General features: G+C 41.0%; 2 protein-coding genes across 4 annotated transcripts; both read right to left on the bottom strand.

Annotated features, from left to right (window-relative positions):
- Positions 1-5686: 5686 nt before the first annotated feature.
- Positions 5687-10977, bottom strand: c9h2orf80 (chromosome 9 C2orf80 homolog). 2 transcript variants are annotated; one of them, XR_016494789.1, is made up of 8 exons: positions 9747-10977; positions 9541-9622; positions 9309-9391; positions 9002-9092; positions 8338-8410; positions 7913-8000; positions 7598-7707; positions 5687-6135 (listed from the first exon to the last, which is right to left on the bottom strand). XR_016494789.1 is itself a non-coding variant. In XM_021597418.3 (8 exons), exons 1-8 carry the CDS (start codon positions 9785-9787, stop codon positions 6082-6084), a joined length of 627 nt encoding a protein of 208 aa, XP_021453093.1. In that variant the 5' UTR covers positions 9788-10499; the 3' UTR covers positions 5687-6081. The 2 variants fall into 2 exon arrangements, 1 of the variants encoding a protein (XP_021453093.1); XM_021597418.3 differs by having other exon boundaries at positions 8338-8415; positions 9747-10499.
- Positions 10978-11221: 244 nt separating this feature from the next.
- sgo2 (shugoshin 2) lies at positions 11222-16800 on the bottom strand. 2 transcript variants are annotated; one of them, XM_021597416.3, is made up of 9 exons: positions 16557-16800; positions 16093-16226; positions 15813-15988; positions 15462-15539; positions 14554-14627; positions 14279-14445; positions 11823-14159; positions 11625-11739; positions 11222-11467 (listed from the first exon to the last, which is right to left on the bottom strand). In XM_021597416.3, exons 2-9 carry the CDS (start codon positions 16217-16219, stop codon positions 11329-11331), a joined length of 3213 nt encoding a protein of 1070 aa, XP_021453091.3. In that variant the 5' UTR covers positions 16220-16226; positions 16557-16800; the 3' UTR covers positions 11222-11328. The 2 variants fall into 2 exon arrangements, with proteins under 2 accessions (XP_021453091.3, XP_090086102.1); XM_090229976.1 differs by having other exon boundaries at positions 11625-11736.

Here is a 16800-nt window from a genome sequence, read left to right as displayed (position 1 = left end):
TGGAGAGCATTTGTGAACAGCAGTTTTCAGTTCTTTCCACAGATTCTCGATTGGATTCAGGTCTGGACTTTGACTTGGCCATTCTAACACCTGGATATGTTTATTTTTGAACCATTCCATTGTAGATTTTGCTTTATATTTTGGATCATTGTCTTGTTGGAAGACAAATCTCCGTCCCAGTCTCAGGTCTTTTGCAGACTCCATCAGGTTTTCTTCCAGAATGGTCCTGTATTTGGCTCCATCCATCTTCCCATCAATTTTAACCATCTTCCCTGTCCCTGCTGAAGAAAAGCAGGCCCAAACCATGATGCTGCCACCACCATGTTTGACAGTGGGGATGGTGTGTTGCTTTTACGCCAAACATAATGTTTTGCATTGTTGCCAAAAAGTTCAATTTTGGTTTCATCTGACCAGAGCACCTTCTTCCACATGTTTGGTGTGTCTCCCAGGTGGCTTGAGGCAAACTTTAAACAACACTTTTTATGGATATCTTTAAGAAATGGCATTTTTCTTGCCACTCTTCCATAAAGGCCAGATTTGTGCAATATACGACTGATTGTTGTCCTATGGACAGAGTCTCCCACCTCAGCTGTAGATCTCTGCAGTTCATCCAGAGTGATCATGGGCCTCTTGGCTGCATCTCTGATCAGTCTTCTCCTTGTATGAGCTGAAAGTTTAGAGGGACGGCCAGGTCTTGGTAGATTTGCAGTGGTCTGATACTCCTTCCATTTCAATATTATCACTTGCACAGTGCTCCTTGGGATGTTTAAAGCTTGGGAAATCTTTTTGTATCCAAATCCGGCTTTAAACTTCTTCACAACAGTATCTCGGACCTGCCTGGTGTGTTCCTTGTTCTTCATGATGCTCTCTGCGCTTTTAACAGACCTCTGAGACTATCACAGTGCAGGTGCATTTATACGGAGACTTGATTACACACAGGGGGATTGTATTTATCATCATTAGTCATTTAGGTCAACATTGGATCATTCAGAGATCCTCACTGAACTTCTGGAGAGAGTTTGCTGCACTGAAAGTAAAGGGGCTGAATAATTTTGCACGCCCAATTTTTCAGTTTTTGATTTGTTAAAAAAGTTTGAAATATCCAATAAATGTCGTTCCACGTCATGATTGTGTCCCACTTGTTGTTGATTCTTCACAAAAAAATACAGTTTCATATCTTTATGTTTGAAGCCTGAAATGTGGCAAAAGGTCGCAAAGTTCAAGGGGGCCGAATACTTTCGCAAGGCACTGTATATATATATACACACACACACACACACACATATATATATGTATGTATATGTATGTATGTATATACACATACATACATACATACATACATACATACATACATACATACATACATACATACACACACACACGTCTATTTTTATGCAAATCTAAGCATACCTCTTAAGCTGTCTGCATCCTCCTGACTGGTGGTTATTTTGTTTAAAGAAACTAAATATTCTTCTCTGCTTAAATCTGGGTAAAATATTGAAAGTAATGTGAGTATTATTCAGTACATTTAGTCATTGGTTCCTTTTCTAAAGTATACCAATCTTGCCAGCAGGCATACCAGATAAGATAGTTAAACAGCCTACCTACTCTAACTTGATTGACAGCCTGAAATGATTTCAGGCGGTAGCTAGTTATGAGGTTGTGAGTTTGGGAACCTATCTGGGCAAGCTAAAGCCAACTTCATACAATTGCTATGTGGCTAGTAGTAGCCTATTACAGAGAAAAAACTAACAAAAAAATAAAGTGCAGCCCTAATTTTTTTAGCAGGACAAATCTGAGGGTGCACGTGCCCCCTATGGGCATGACGCCTTACTTTGACCTAATATAGTTCTGCTATGATGCATGTTTAGGCTGTGAGTTAAGTTGCAATGGGTTAGCAGAGGGCTGGGAGGAAGTCTACACTGGTTCGGCCCACTATCTTACAGTGCAATATAGAGACAGATAGTGAAAGTGTCCCCTCCTCCCAAGGTCTTACCTTACTCATCCTGGTAAATCTCCCTGGAGCCCGTCCTCTACAGGAGTGATGATCTGGCTCACCAGGCCCAGGGACCACTATATAAACCTCAATCGGCGGATAGGCTGATCCCACTTTATTTGTTATTTTAATGAACAGGGATTTGGTGGCCTGGCTGCGCTGCCAAAAGTCTTGATCCTGGGCATACAGTAGAGTTAAAAGCCCTGATTCATCAGTGCTAAAAGTCCTAGCGGGCACATTACAGACCAGATCTGACCCTCACTTTTTTCTATGTCCAATCAGACTGTACACATTTATCCACTGATCCGCCAAAACAGGATTAATGTTTACCACACAGAATGTTCGAAGTCATCACAAAGGCAAAGCAACCAAGTGTCTGTCTAACCATCTGGTGAGAGAGGGTGAGATATGGGTTCATGTAGTCAGGAGTTAAAGTGGGGGAGCCCTATTTGGGGAGCGGGGTTCTCAACCTAACCCTCCGGCTCAAACCTAACTTAATTTCCACACACAGGCTCAATCCTAACCTCATCCCTTACCCTAGCTTCAAGGCCACACCACATCTCAAACCTTAATTCTAGCCAATGCCATAAACTCAATCCTAACACTAGCATAATGCCTAACACAAGCATAATGACCACACCTCAGTTTAACTCTAACCCTAGCCATAATTGCAATCCTAACCCTAATTTAATGTCCACATCCCGGCTCCTGTTCCACCATCCCAGACTTCCATATTCAAATAGGGCCCAATTCAGAATTAGGAAAATGTACGCCTTTCCTAGGCACTTCTTAGTAGATGGTATTCAGACTTACCTTATGCAGGTGCTTAAATGGGCTTTGCAGGCGTGATTCACCTGCACGCACTGAATGCCTTGTTCACGTCATGTCAGAAACTCGGGACATCACAGTTAAAATTAACAATAGTTATTTGCGTAGAGCTTCCCATTGGTTGATTCTGGTACCTCCCAAGTGGGAAACTCGAGATCCAACTCTTCCACCTAGGTTAGCAAGTCAGAAATGTCAGTTTCCGACATGATGTGAATGCAGCATTAATTTTATTAAACTGCTGAAAACCATCCCACCTGCTGGCCAACAGATTGTTCTCGTGGCGATTTCATTCAATCGGGTTTTCAGTATATTTATCTAAAGTCATCCATTTAAATGTTATTTGGTGTACCTTTAATTAGAATTCTCTCGACAGACTCACTAGAATATCTGAATATTAGGGATCAATTAAAGAAAGTCATGTAAATATTAGTCTCCTTTTCATCACCAACTGGTAGATTAAAAAATATTCTAATCTTGCATAGTATTTAGGGTAGGAAAGTATTTATGAATAATAATAAAAACTGGTTTGGTTTGGAGAGCCTTCACACACTAAATGTATAGTGGTTTGATTCATCCTGAAAGTTACCATATTCAATTGTTCAAGCCATTAAATATTGAAATGTGAGAAAAGTGTACAATAGGTGTTGAACAGTAGTCTATATAGTAGTCTAAAAATCTACCCTAATAATCCTCACTAAACATGGAACTGTGATGACAACGGTCCAGACGTCGTGAAAAGTGCTCCAGGCACAAGGTTTAAACTGCTACTTATGATCTGTGTTCCATAAGGCTACATGTCCCGAATTATTGCACAACTTGTAATACGTTAGCCTAATATGATCCACTACTCCTAGCAATCCACAGGAACAACCACATAAACATGACAGAAGAAGGAAAGGTAAACCAAGGATGTAATGGAATGATGCAAAATGTAAGGAAAACAACACTAAGGCGACAGTTATAAATGTATGTGGGTATTACTGACGGTGGCTACCAGATAGTGGCTAATAATATTTATATTGTGTAATATTTTACACAATATAAATACCGTGTAAAGTCCGGCATATAATTAAAACATTCTACAAATCATAAATCAACTTGGTAAATTTGGCGCTATACTGTCATTTGATTGGGTCTCCAAATGTCATCCCTGCAAATTATAAGGCCATATGACTGGTTTCACATTTGTCTCCAGCGATCACAAAGTAAAATATAGTAGATCTAAAACAATTGTTATTTACATTTACAATCCTCTTATCCAAACGGTTTACTAATTGACCTAGCTTTTGTCAATAGCTCTCATCAAAGTGTAAATTACCGTGCATGGATAATGATGTTATCAGAAAAAAGCAGATGTTGTTCCACTTGGAACCGACAGATTGCTCACGTGTAAAGGAATTGGAATTAGGAGGGAATTAAGTCAAAGTCAGAATACAGTGTATACAATGGGGCAAAAAAGTATTTAGTCAGCCACCAATTGTGCAAGTTCTCCCACTTAAAAAGATGAGAGAGGCCTGTAATTTCATCATAGGTACACTTCAACTAGGATAGACAAAATGAGGAAAAAAAATCCAGAAAATCACATTGTAGGATTTTTAATGAATTTATTTGCAAATTATGGTGGAAAATAAGTATTTGGTCACCTACAAACATGCAAGATTTCTGGCTCGCACAGACCTGTAACTTCTTCTTTAAGAGGCTCCTCTGTCCTCCACTCGTTACCTGTATTAATGGCACCTGTTTGAACTTGTTATCAGTATAAAAGACACCTGTCCACAACCTCAAACAGTCACACTCCAAACTCCACTATGGCCAAATCCAAAGAGCTGTCAAAGGACACCAGAAACAAAATTGTAGACCTGCACCAGGCTGGGAAGACTGAATCTGCAATAGGTAAGCAGCTTGGTTTGAAGAAATCAACTGTGGGAGCAATTATTAGGAAATGGAAGACATACAAGACCACTGATGATCTCCCTCGATCTGGGGCTCCACGCAAGATCTCACCCCGTGGGGTCAAAATGATCACAAGAACGATGAGAACCACACGGGGGGACCGAGTGAATGACCTGCAGAGAGCTGGGACCAAAGCAACAAAGCCTACCATCAGCAAGGGCATTGAAGATGAAACGTGGCTGGGTCTTTCAGCATGACAATGATCCCAAACACACCGCCCGGGCAACGAAGGAGTGGCTTCGTAAGAAGCATTTCAAGGTCCTGGAGTGGCCTAGCCAGTCTCCAGATCTCAACCCCATAGAAAATCTTTGGAGGGAGTTGAAAGGCCGTGCTGCCCAGCAATAGCCCCAAAACATCACTGCTCTAGAGAAGATCTGCATGGAGGAATGGGCCAAAATACCAGCAACAGTGTGTGAAAACCTTGTGAAGACTTACAGAAAACGTTTGACCTCTGTCATTGCCAACAAAGGGTATATAACAAAGTATTGAGATAAACTTTTGTTATTGACCAAATACTTATTTTCCGCCATCATTTGCAAATAAATTCATAAAAAATCCTACAATGTGATTTTCTGGATTTTTTTCTCTCATTTTGTCTGTCATAGTTGAAGTGTACCTATGATGAAAATTACAGGCCTCTCTCATCTTTTTAAGTGGGAGAACTTGCACAATTGGTGGCTGACTAAATACTTTTTTGCCCCACTGTATGTTGACACAACTTCCTCTCTTTGATCTCCACCCCAAACGAATAGCGGGTGATTGGCATGCTATTCTCAAGGTCAGAATATGCATAGAGAAAAAAAAATGCATAAAAAATACATTCCATTTAGGAGCGCTTAACTCGGGTCAGAATTCCCCCATAATTAGCACTTAAACACTACATGCCTGATTGTCACATAACTGATATACATATGTATTTTTTAATTGAACCTTTATTTAACTAGGCAACTTTGTTACAGACAGTGAATGGTTTATTGTACAGTAAAGTGTGTACAGTAATGTCTGATGTAGTCAAACATTTGTATTGCTTATAGATGGACATGGTCTGAGCTACAACCTAATATAGACGAAACCCCTAGTGACATGATAACACACTGGAGGATTGATACTTACTATTGGCCAGGGTTCCTTGAATGTGAAGGCCCAGTAGTAGCAGGCTCATAGTAGCAGGCTCATAACAGAGACGTCACAAATTTCACCCAGTGTAATAACACAGGAATAACCATGTAATAACCATGTAATAACAATATAATAATGGTGTAGTAACACAGAAGAGGAAAGGACTTTGCTTAATCCTGTAGAGATTATTGTGGTACTTCATAATGCTCTGCTTGTTCTTTCAAGGACTCACCACTGTCCTGTGTAGGGGACAGAAAACATGGAGAGTAAAGAGGAGTTCTAGTTCAAAACACAAGAAAGCAGTAGAGTCCATTCCAGCAGTATTTTTCTACTTTATAACAAGGTTGGGATGTTTGTTGAAATAATGATCAAATTCACAACTGCTTTAAATGTCACGTCTACACTCCCCTACATACTTATTTGGAAAGTGAAGCTAAAACTTTTAATTTGGCTCTACACTTCAGCATTTTGGATTTGAGATCAAATATTTCATATGAAGCGACAGTAGATTCATACTGTTTTACTGTTTAGAAATGAAAGCACTTTATGTATCTAGTCCCCACATTTGAAGGTGTCATAATTATTTGGACAAATTCACTTATAGTGTATTACATTTAGTCAAAAGTTTTGTATTTGGTCCCATATTCCTAGCACGCAATGACTACATCAAGCTTGTGACTACAAACTTGTTGGATGCATTTGCAGTTTGTTTTGGTTGTGTTTCGGATTTGGTTGTGCTCAATAGAAACTAATGGTAAATTATGTATTGTGTCATTTTGGAGTCACTTTTATTATAATTAAGCAATAAGGCACGAGGGGGTGTAGTATATGGCCAATATACTGCGTCTAAGGGCTGTTCTTAGGCACAATGCAACAAACCCCGGGGTGCCTTATTGCTATTATAAACTGGTTACCAATGTAATTAGAGCAGTAAAAATAAAGGTTTTGTCATATCCGTGGTATTCGCTCCGTTATAAACTGGGTGGTTAGAGCCCTGAATGCTGATTGGCTGACAGATGTGGTATATTAGACCGTATACCATGGGTATGACAAAACATTTATTTTTACTGCTCTAATTACGTTGCTAACCAGTTTATAATAGCAATAAGGCACCTCGGGGGTTTTGGTATATGGCCAATGAGCATTTAGGGCTCAAACCACTCAGTTTATAAATAACAATATAATATGTTTCTGAACACTTCTACATTAACGTGGATGCTACCACGATTACTAATAATCATGAATGAATCATGAATAATGATGAGTGAGAAAGTTACAGATGCATAAATATCATACCCCAAGAACAAACTTCCCTGTTATTGGTAATGGTGAGAGGTTAGCATGATTTATTGGATTTTCCATGTAGTCTATATTAAAGGCAACTCCATTTAATATAACAGGCTTTTCAAATTCAATATTGGTGCACAATTTCTACTTAAAATATCAAAGGGAGATAAAAGGTACTCTCGTGGAACGACCCTGCTCAGAATATGGGACCAAAAAACGAAACTTTTTCCTGAATGTAATACACTATAAGTGAATTTGTCCAAATACTTATGACACCTTCAAATGTGGGGACTAGATACATAAAGTGCATTCATTTCTAAACAGTAAAACGGATATGTATGAAGAACCAAATAAAAAAATGTAGCTTCACTGTCCAAATACATAGGGGAGTGTATGTCTATGATTGCCACTCACACAGAGAAAGGAGTTAGATGTGGATGAGGAGGACTGCACCAAGGCCCTCCGTCCATCAGGGGCAGCACCTCGTTTACCCTGCACAGATAGCCATCGCTTCAAATTCTGGGCTGAAGGAAAATAATCAGAGAGAAGGTCGAGCCAATACTGGTCAGGGTTCTTACATAACTTGTTCTATACCGTAAACACAAGTGAGGAATGGCAAGTCACATGTGAGCAAGGTAGAGGGAGACTGGCATAGTTGATGCGTTTAACGAATGGTAGTGTAGGATGAACACGCACGCACACATCTCTCATACACACACACTGACATACTGTGCTTTCTGGAGTGGTCCACGGCCTTGAATGAGCCCAGCATGGCAAACGGGTGATAGGACAAGGTGAAGGGATGAACAATGGCGCTCTGTAGAGACAGTCATCAGATACATTTTTCTATTTTTATTTTAAGACCTTCTAATTAATGTTTTATAATGTAGTGGTACATTTAGGCCTACTGAATATGTGTACAGAGCAACACAGCATTATACCACAGCAAATGATCATTATAGACGACCAGATAACACTACACTGAGGCTGAAGGCCTACTTACTATACACTGAGGTGTTTTTAATGTTTTATACACTCAGTGCATGTTATATATGATATCCCATAATACCTTCTTCCCACACAGACAAGTCTAGGCTGTAGGATTAGGCTATACTAACACTGGGGAAATGTGCAGTATTCTAAACTCAGTCTACCTTGGAGTGCTGGTGGGGATAAGCGGCAGACGGTTTGGTGGTGTAGAGGGCAAGAATGTCTTTTACAGGCAAGCTATTCTGGAGCAGAGAGGACAACAGAACGGAGGTTAGAGCAGAGGGGAAATATAGTTAGTAACACAAATCGCAATAATCATAAAAGGACCACATGGTCAACCCAGGGAAAGATCATGATCTAGGCAATGCTGCCCAGTTTGAAATATACTGTTGCAGTTGATTTAGAGATTAAAGGGGGAACTTAAACTCAACAAATTTGTAACATTGTACAAATTGCAAGCGTAACATACTGGATCATACGAAATAGATGACGTAATACACAATTGTGTGCTTGAGACCCGTTTTGGCTCGTGAGCACTACTTTCAAAACTACTGGTGGAAATTATACAAAACCTTTATAACGTATCTTTAGTCAAAGTTTAGCAACAGAGGAGCATGGCTTTGGAGACTGGTGATTCATTGTGTAGTAACAAGGGAGGTTAGCTTAAGGGTCATTGACACTTTGGACTGAGCCGTGGTAGTAGACTCCCAACTCTGCCAAACGCTTCTAGATTACAAGGGTTACTAAGGGTCAGTAAGACTGCAGACTGAGCCATGCTAGACTCACAACACCTGGCATACTGTATGCCCAAGTACTCAGTCTACTCACCAGGATCATCCCAGCGAAGGAAGAAAGGATCATGGCTTCTCTCTCCAGGTGGTTGGGGTACTGGTCATTATAACCTGGGCTGCCCACTCCACTACAGGGAACAAAGTCAATCAATCCAATTTGATTTAGAAAAATCATTTTCATATCATCAGTTGTCATAAAGGGATTTACAGTAACCTGGCTTAGAGCTAAAGCCAATGCAGTAGATAAGGAAGTTAGTAGAAGTCTTCATGTCTCAGATAAGGTTACTCAGGACGACACAATCAAGTGGTATTGTGTTTGGAAGTCAATGTTTCAATGTACTTACACAATGTCTCTGTCCATCACATCATGTCGCTCCTCTTTCTCTAGCCACCAAAGGGCAACACTTATGGCCAAGTCATAATGGGCCTGGATGGAAGTACAGACAGATTAGGTACAGGGTTTGAATAAATGTTGAAATAATCATAAAAACAGTCAACCGTTTAACTGTATATAACATCCCACATTAACCCCTGGTGGAGGATGGTGCACTCCAGAACGTGTGTTGAGATTCCTACCAGGTCATCCAGCATGCTAGTGGATCCTTTCCCCTTGGGGTCAAAGCCATTCTCTCTCAGTTTCTGACCAATGTAATCTCCCCTGTTCAAAACACAAAACTCTTTCAAGCGCCTGAAGAAATAGAATGGCAATTCATCTAAATTTCCTCTTCCCACAAACCATTCCTCTAAATCTATAATTTTATAATCCACAGAAAGCAACTCACAGAAGGGCTTCAATGTCTCTTCTCAGTCGCCTTGTCTCCATTTCTCTGAGATAGCGCTACTCATGCAGAGGGATAACTCCTTGGGGGTCCTGTAGCCTACACAAAACTAGGTTTGCAAATATAACGTCAAAGTACTTGACAATGACCGTAGGAGTTGGCATGGCAGCACAAACCGATCTTGGACCAGGGTAAGAAATTGGAGGAAGGGAAGTTACATTGTAGATAAAGGATGGAGATGGAAAGAAATCAACAGGTGATGATATAGTATGATACTGCATGTCTGTTTGCGTATCCACGCTGACCTCAGCTGGGGCTCATATACAAGACATAGTATATGAGACATAAGACATAGTGCAGACTGCAGAGTAGTCTTGAACCTGGCACCTCTCTGGCCCTAGACAGGGTCCAGGAAATGTGATACAAGCCATTAAACTCACATCCAGCAGAAGACATATGTTTTTACTAAACCTTTAATCACTGACGATTATTGTGCAGGCTGAAGTGCTTAAGCAAGGCAAAAGCAAGGCGATTAGAAGTAGGTCTAGACTTTGTCTGACAAAGATTTGGCCTCACAACCTTTTCCCACAACTAGTCTCCAAAATGAGATGTTGACCTAAATAGGTCACTGTTGATTTACATAACATTTTATGTAGCATGTGCCTGGTAAAATGGGTGCTTATTCAAATCTGAGTTACATGATCAAATTGGCTATCTAAATCCATATAACATTACAGCTGGTCATATTTTTAATACAGAGACACACATTCATGTTGTAAAGCAATCTGTACTTACCACACGATGCAGAATTATCAGCAATGGTTACACCCAAAAACTGCAGTACTACTCCAAATGTCAGAGTAGCACAAAATCACAAATGTGTTTCATGTAAATAAACCAACCAAAAGACACACTGCAAACAGTAGCCGCTTCAGGGGACACCTGCTTGTGGAAAGGCTGTGTACAGTAGAGACCGAGGGGAGCAGAAAGACAACCACAGCCTCCTAAGTGAACAGCCTACTCTGAATAATTCACACAGGGCCTCCAGTCAATCACTCACACAATACAGGTCCAGATTATTTTAGAAACATAAGGAGGTGCGTTGGTCGGCACTTAACCATGATGTGATCCAGCCATAGATTAGCTAGATGGTGCAGTCAGTCACCTAAGGATGAGTTGAACAACCTTAAGCAATAGCTAGCTGCCCCAAAGGGTATAATTAAAGTTGTTTTGTAACATGCTCCTTTGAATCATATTGCAACAACTTTAAATATACCATTAGAGGCAACTAGCTATTGCGTAAGGGTGTTCGACTTACCCTTAGGTGACTGACTGGACCATCCAGATAATGTATGGCTGTATCACATATCTGTTACTGTCACAAAACAAAAAATGTGGTATTTCTTACAGGCTTATTCAATTATTTATTCCTTCATGACTAATAAAGTGGGTGCTATATTAACAAAAGGATTTTCAACCTAAAATGTATTGACATTTTATTTGTAAACTTATATTAAAACAAAAGGGAAAAACAATAAAAGCATTGGCAATACGTGTAAGAATTAAATTAGATCACAGAATAAAGTCAATTAACTGAATGCATGTTCTCCAAACTGTCAGGTTTATGTGTGTCCTTCTGTTGTCGTCTTTTCTTCTTCTTCGCTTTAAAAATGGGAGAACTCAGGTACTTGGTGTCTGAGAACTTATCTCCACGTCTCATTTTGCTGTTAAAAGAAAGAAACAGTTGAATAATCAAGGGCTGGTATCATAGCCTGATAGAACCAACCTGACCACTAGCAAAACCAACCTGATCACTGTGCAAGCTACTGATAACATACTACTAAAGGTAAGCTTTAGTTTCATTTCCAGAGCATTCCTCACCAGTTAATGGGTGGCAACTTGTAGCTAATGGCAGCTCCCCGTCGCCTGGCCCGTCCTGTGTCCTCATCATCCGTCCAGTTGGTGTTGGTTAGTGACTTCAGGGCTCTTTCTGCTACTGTTGGTAAAACATAAACCAACCATTAGAATACCTACATCTCACACAAATAAAAATACAGTCAACAATAAAATCCTTCGTACCTGGAGATCTTTCAGCCATAACCTCAGCCGACTCTTTATATACAGCAACCTTGTGAGCAGAAGAAGCAACCCTTTCAGGGCTTGAGGCTGGAGTGTCAAATCCAGTCTCATTTGAACAGCTGACATCCACAGAGGACTCCCACGGAGGCCTATCGTCCATGAGCAGCTCCCTCAGGCTCTGACGTACTCCCTCACCACTGTCAGGCAATTCTGTGTTGGTCTCAACAGTTGATAATGACACATTAGATGTCCGGCTGTTTGTGTCACCATCATCCTGGGACAAGGAGTCAGGAACAATGTGGTTCTTCCCGTTTCTGGTGGAATCGCTAAAACGATTGGGTATGACAAAAGTGGCTCTACATCTCGGTTTAGGGCCATGGTTGGACCGGGGCTTGAAGCTGCTGACTTTGAAGTCTGGACTCAGGACCTCAAGTGAAGACAAACGTTCATGAGTTTCACAGCTCTCCTCAGCGGTGGCAGAATGTGTGAAGACGTGCAAAACTTTGGGATCCGCCACAGGCTGTACTTCTGCATTTTGTGCTGCAGTGCGTACACCTATACTACTCTGGCTATCCAGAGTAGACAAAATATTACCTGCAACCCCAGGCGCCAATTCTTTAGTGATGCTACTTTTAGTCTTTTTTTTCCTTTCCTTCACAGGGGCAAGACAGTAACCCTTCTGTGAATCACTCTTCATTCTTGATTTTGCCATCTCCACTCTCCTGGCTTTCTTAGGCTTTTGCTTTGCAGCAACTGAAATGGGGTCACCGATCTCCCATGGGGGCATTTCTTCCTCAACGCATAAGCTTTCTTGGCCCTCTGAATTCCTTGCAGGTTCCTGGGTAGCAAGCCATGGACGTTTAGAGGAGGCATGAGTTTCTTCAACCCCAGAGTCTGTAGTCTTGCGCCCAGCAGCTAGACAGTGATCTGGGTGAGGTCCAGTCAGATGCTCCTCTATGCTTTCTTCCCAGACCGTTTCTTTCCCTTCTTCTGCAACAGAGTCATACCCTGTAGTCGGAGTGCACGCCAGCTTTTCAGCCCAAGCATCATCTAATATTGTACTGTTCAACGAGGAGCTGTCCCTGTTCACCGAGACCACAAACGTCCCTCTGCCTTTCACTTTGGTGGGTCTCTTACTGCTCCGTGTAGTGGACCGAGGTCTGGAAGCCCTGTGTGATTCCCTGTATTCATGCAGGGTGGTATCCATGTCTACATAGGCTGTGCACCCTTCAGGAGAATGAGACTCCTCTTCAATGAGAGATTGAGGCAGAAGGAATGGATCCTTTTCTGTTTCAATGAGTAATTCATGGTCCACCATGACAGGCTGTGCTTTAGTCTTCCTGCGTTCTTTGGATTTCTTCTGGCCCTTTCTAGATGTAGGCTCATTAGAAATCACAAAATTAGAAATCACAAAAGTCTTGTGACCTTTAGTTTTAGTGACTTTGTTCTCCGTGGCATCTATGACCAATGGGTTTGCCCCAGCTAGTTTAAATACAGACTTCTGAGCTTCAGGGTCATTGAAAAAGTCATCTTCAAACGGGTCAGGTGAGACACTTCGATGGGATTTGGATTGGAGAGGCACTCCAAAAGTTTTTCTGGGGTCAAACGTTTTTGGAAAATCTTGTGTTGTTTTATGGGATTCTCGGGTAGGTTTTTTGTGTTTGGTGATGCGAGAGGTGACATAAGTCTTTCTGCGGGAAACAAGGGATTCTATTTCACTGTCTGAGTTCTCTATGAAGTTCTCTTCTCGGTGTTCGACATCCACACCCTCCGCTGTAGGGTTGTCTGTATGTAGTGGTGTTGCGGAAAACACCTTTTGTATCGCTGTCGGCAGCTCCACGTTTACAGCAGAGCTCTTCACCTCTAGATTCTCAACAACACGTGTTGGCCCACAGTTCTTATTTCCAACCTTCACTAATAGACAAGGGATTTTTGTCTTTGGCACCTTCAGTTTCTTCGGTCCACCAGCTTTCTTGGGCTTGGTCTCCACTGTAATGATTTCAGCAGCGCTGTCCCCAATAGTTATCTCCATCTCTGTATCATTGATGGTGGTCTTCTCTGCTTCCCCGACAGCAGTCTTTATTGCATGCGCCAATGTGGTCTCCACCTTTAAGCTGTTTGGATGGTGCACAACTTTATCAGTACCAGAGGGCTGTAGAATATTAATTGTGGAGACAACAGAAGGCAAGACTGCTGGGATAGGGTCAAGTCCAGCGTCAGAATAAATCTTTGACCACTTTTCCACCTCATCTTTTAGGCTACTGGATTGCCGGGATGTTCTCTTTTGGGTCAATTTCAAAGTATTGTCCACTTGTTGCTCCATCTTATTAATGCTGTCTGTAGGTTAAGAATAAATGTGAGTTACTGAAAACCTTCAATAACCAACCTAATGCTGAAAGGTCATGCATTCCAAAATGTGGGGTAGTTCTGAATTCTCCATGCTCCAGCCCCCTTACCTTTACTGGCATTGGACTCTGATGACCTACTTTGGGTCCCAAAAGGATTTGTGGACGTGGTTCCTCTGTCATTTACTACAACCTCTTGGCTCATGCTGGTCTGTTTTGAGGGGGACACCAAATCCCTGGACTGCTCTGCTATGATAAGAGGTATCTGAACCGCTACCCTAGAATGAAAATAAATATGGGGGGAAATGTGTGAACAGAAATAATTAACAATAAGACAGTAACTGTATTGCTGTAACAGCAAACATGAATAGGAGTCTCATTATTACCTCTCCATCTGACCATTTTCCTCTTTTTTATCGGGGGGTGGCTTACTGCGGTCTTCAGATATTTCAGGGGAATCCTTTAAAAAAAAGAAAAACAATTTAGCAGGGCTTTACGCTGACATTTTTTTTTACAAGGAGCACGTGCTCCTAAGTAAAAAGTTAAAAAAATGTTGTTTTTTTAAATTAGGAGCACGGTGAATGTATTTGAATAATAAGAAATGTGTACTCATAAGAAATAACTAAAACTTCATGAATAAAACGTTTCTGGGGCATTCCATGCTCAATCAAGTACAATGCACCCTCAAATATTTGACTCACTTGTGAGACAAAAACCTTCAGCTGCCCCTTTAAGGGGCGGGAGCCGTTACCGTGGTAATGGTGGGACTCCCATTCAAAATGAGATTCTCCAACGTCCCTTCCCTAACAGTCGAGAAAGTTCAAGCTAGTATGTGAACAAAACGATGTAAATAGCAAAGAAACACAAGAAGAAAGTCACACTTTAATAGACTTTTGGGTAAACTCAACCAACTGTATGCCTGTGCACTTCTAAAAATGAATCCTTCAGCACTACACTCAGTGAGCACAGGGTCCCAGGCACTGTTGCTGCTCCCCAGACCACTGAGGTAGATATTACTGTATGAGCAGATACTGTTGCACAAGGTGAGATAAATAACTATGTAGAGTCCTGTGTGATTAGCTACCAGTTATGAAACAAATTGGCAGAAATAGTTTTGAAAATAGCTACGGTAGCAATTTATTTAGCTATAAATCACAACTTACACATGTGCTCATACTCTACTTTTTCAGTTCGCACACATCTACTTTTAGGTGCATATGTGAGTAAAATGGTTGCAATGTATAGAGCCCTGTTTAGCATAGTAGCATAGAGGACATACTGGAAGAGGACTTACATTTTCATCAGAGAAGAGGTCCACAGCCCTTTCCAAGTTATCCAAAGTGTTGCGTTGAAGGTCTTTCAAGATTATAATCTAAAAGGATATGTTGTTTTTAGTTGTTGCTTTACAGCACGAGATTTCTTTATGTAATGAATAGCGCTATAGAAGTTGAATAAACAATTTTTCTCATTATTACCTGTCAACAACTACCATGCTTTTATGTCAAACTAACACTGAAGTCTGTGAGAGAATAGATCAATATTGTTACGAAGAGCACCTCTAAATAAGTGACCTGGTAAGGAGCAAAATTTGGATCCCACTAGGTCTTATTCAAAGAGATGGACTCAGAGTCCCTCTCTAACCCACCAGTTGGTTGTGCTTGAATCTGCGAATAGCCAGGTCAAAATTCAGAGACTCCACTTGTTTCCGTAGGTGCACAGTTTCCACTTCAAGCTGTCTGCTTCTCTCCCTCTGAGCCACCAAGGCCAGAGCCAGAGCCTTGTTGTTAGTCTTCAGGGAGACCTTGAAGAACGAGGATGTGTCTAGAAAATACATCAAACAGAAATTCTAAATAAACATATGATAATGCAGTATGACTTACCAAGTTACCTGTCATTAACCAACAATAGGCTATTACGCTACTTACTGAGAATCTTGGTCTTTATCTTCGATGCCACTGTTAGGGAGTTATTTTTAGCAGCCTTCGAGGGCATAGGTTTCTTCCCTGGTAACATAGTTGAGAGGATGGTCCTTCCCTCAGCTGACATGTTCATCCTGATCCTGGAAGCATAAAAAGGACAGTTGATCAGCCTTTAGTCGACAATCAATCTACCAATAAAGAATGTGCACGCGCCTCCTAACTACCAAAATGAATATGCAAAATCACAACTGCACAGTTTCGCTACTAAAAATAGCTATAGCCTGCTGTCAGAACTAACGTTATCTAGATAGTTATAGCAATGATACTTATTGACATTTCATCTGTTATCATAATCGTTAACTACAATATACCTAGTTTACGTTAGCTAGCTAACTTGCTAGCCAAAATTAAGAAGTTAACGTTAGACAGTTAGCATAGCTAGATTACGTTAACTTGCTAACGTTACTTACCGGGCGTTATGTCTTCTTATTTAAAGTGGACGAATTTGCTATAGCTATGTAATTGGAACGTTAATATAGCCGGTGAAAACGTTAACTAGTTGTATTTACATGCTAGCTAGATTACCGGTGGCTCAGCTTAAACATAAACATTCTAGCAACCAACCGGCGCCGCTGTTTCAAGTAAAAAATAGGCGTGCTCTTTGGACTGCAACGAGCTAATCACAGCTGAGATCGCTCATTCTAAATTCTAGCC

The sequence above is a fragment of the Oncorhynchus mykiss genome, chromosome 3 (genome assembly GCF_057628025.1).
Source record: "Oncorhynchus mykiss isolate SJ-2025 chromosome 3, ASM5762802v1, whole genome shotgun sequence".
NCBI lineage: Eukaryota > Metazoa > Chordata > Actinopteri > Salmoniformes > Salmonidae > Oncorhynchus > Oncorhynchus mykiss.
The sequence above is the reverse complement of the archived record's forward strand: the minus strand, read 5'-3'. Positions and strand labels throughout refer to the sequence as shown.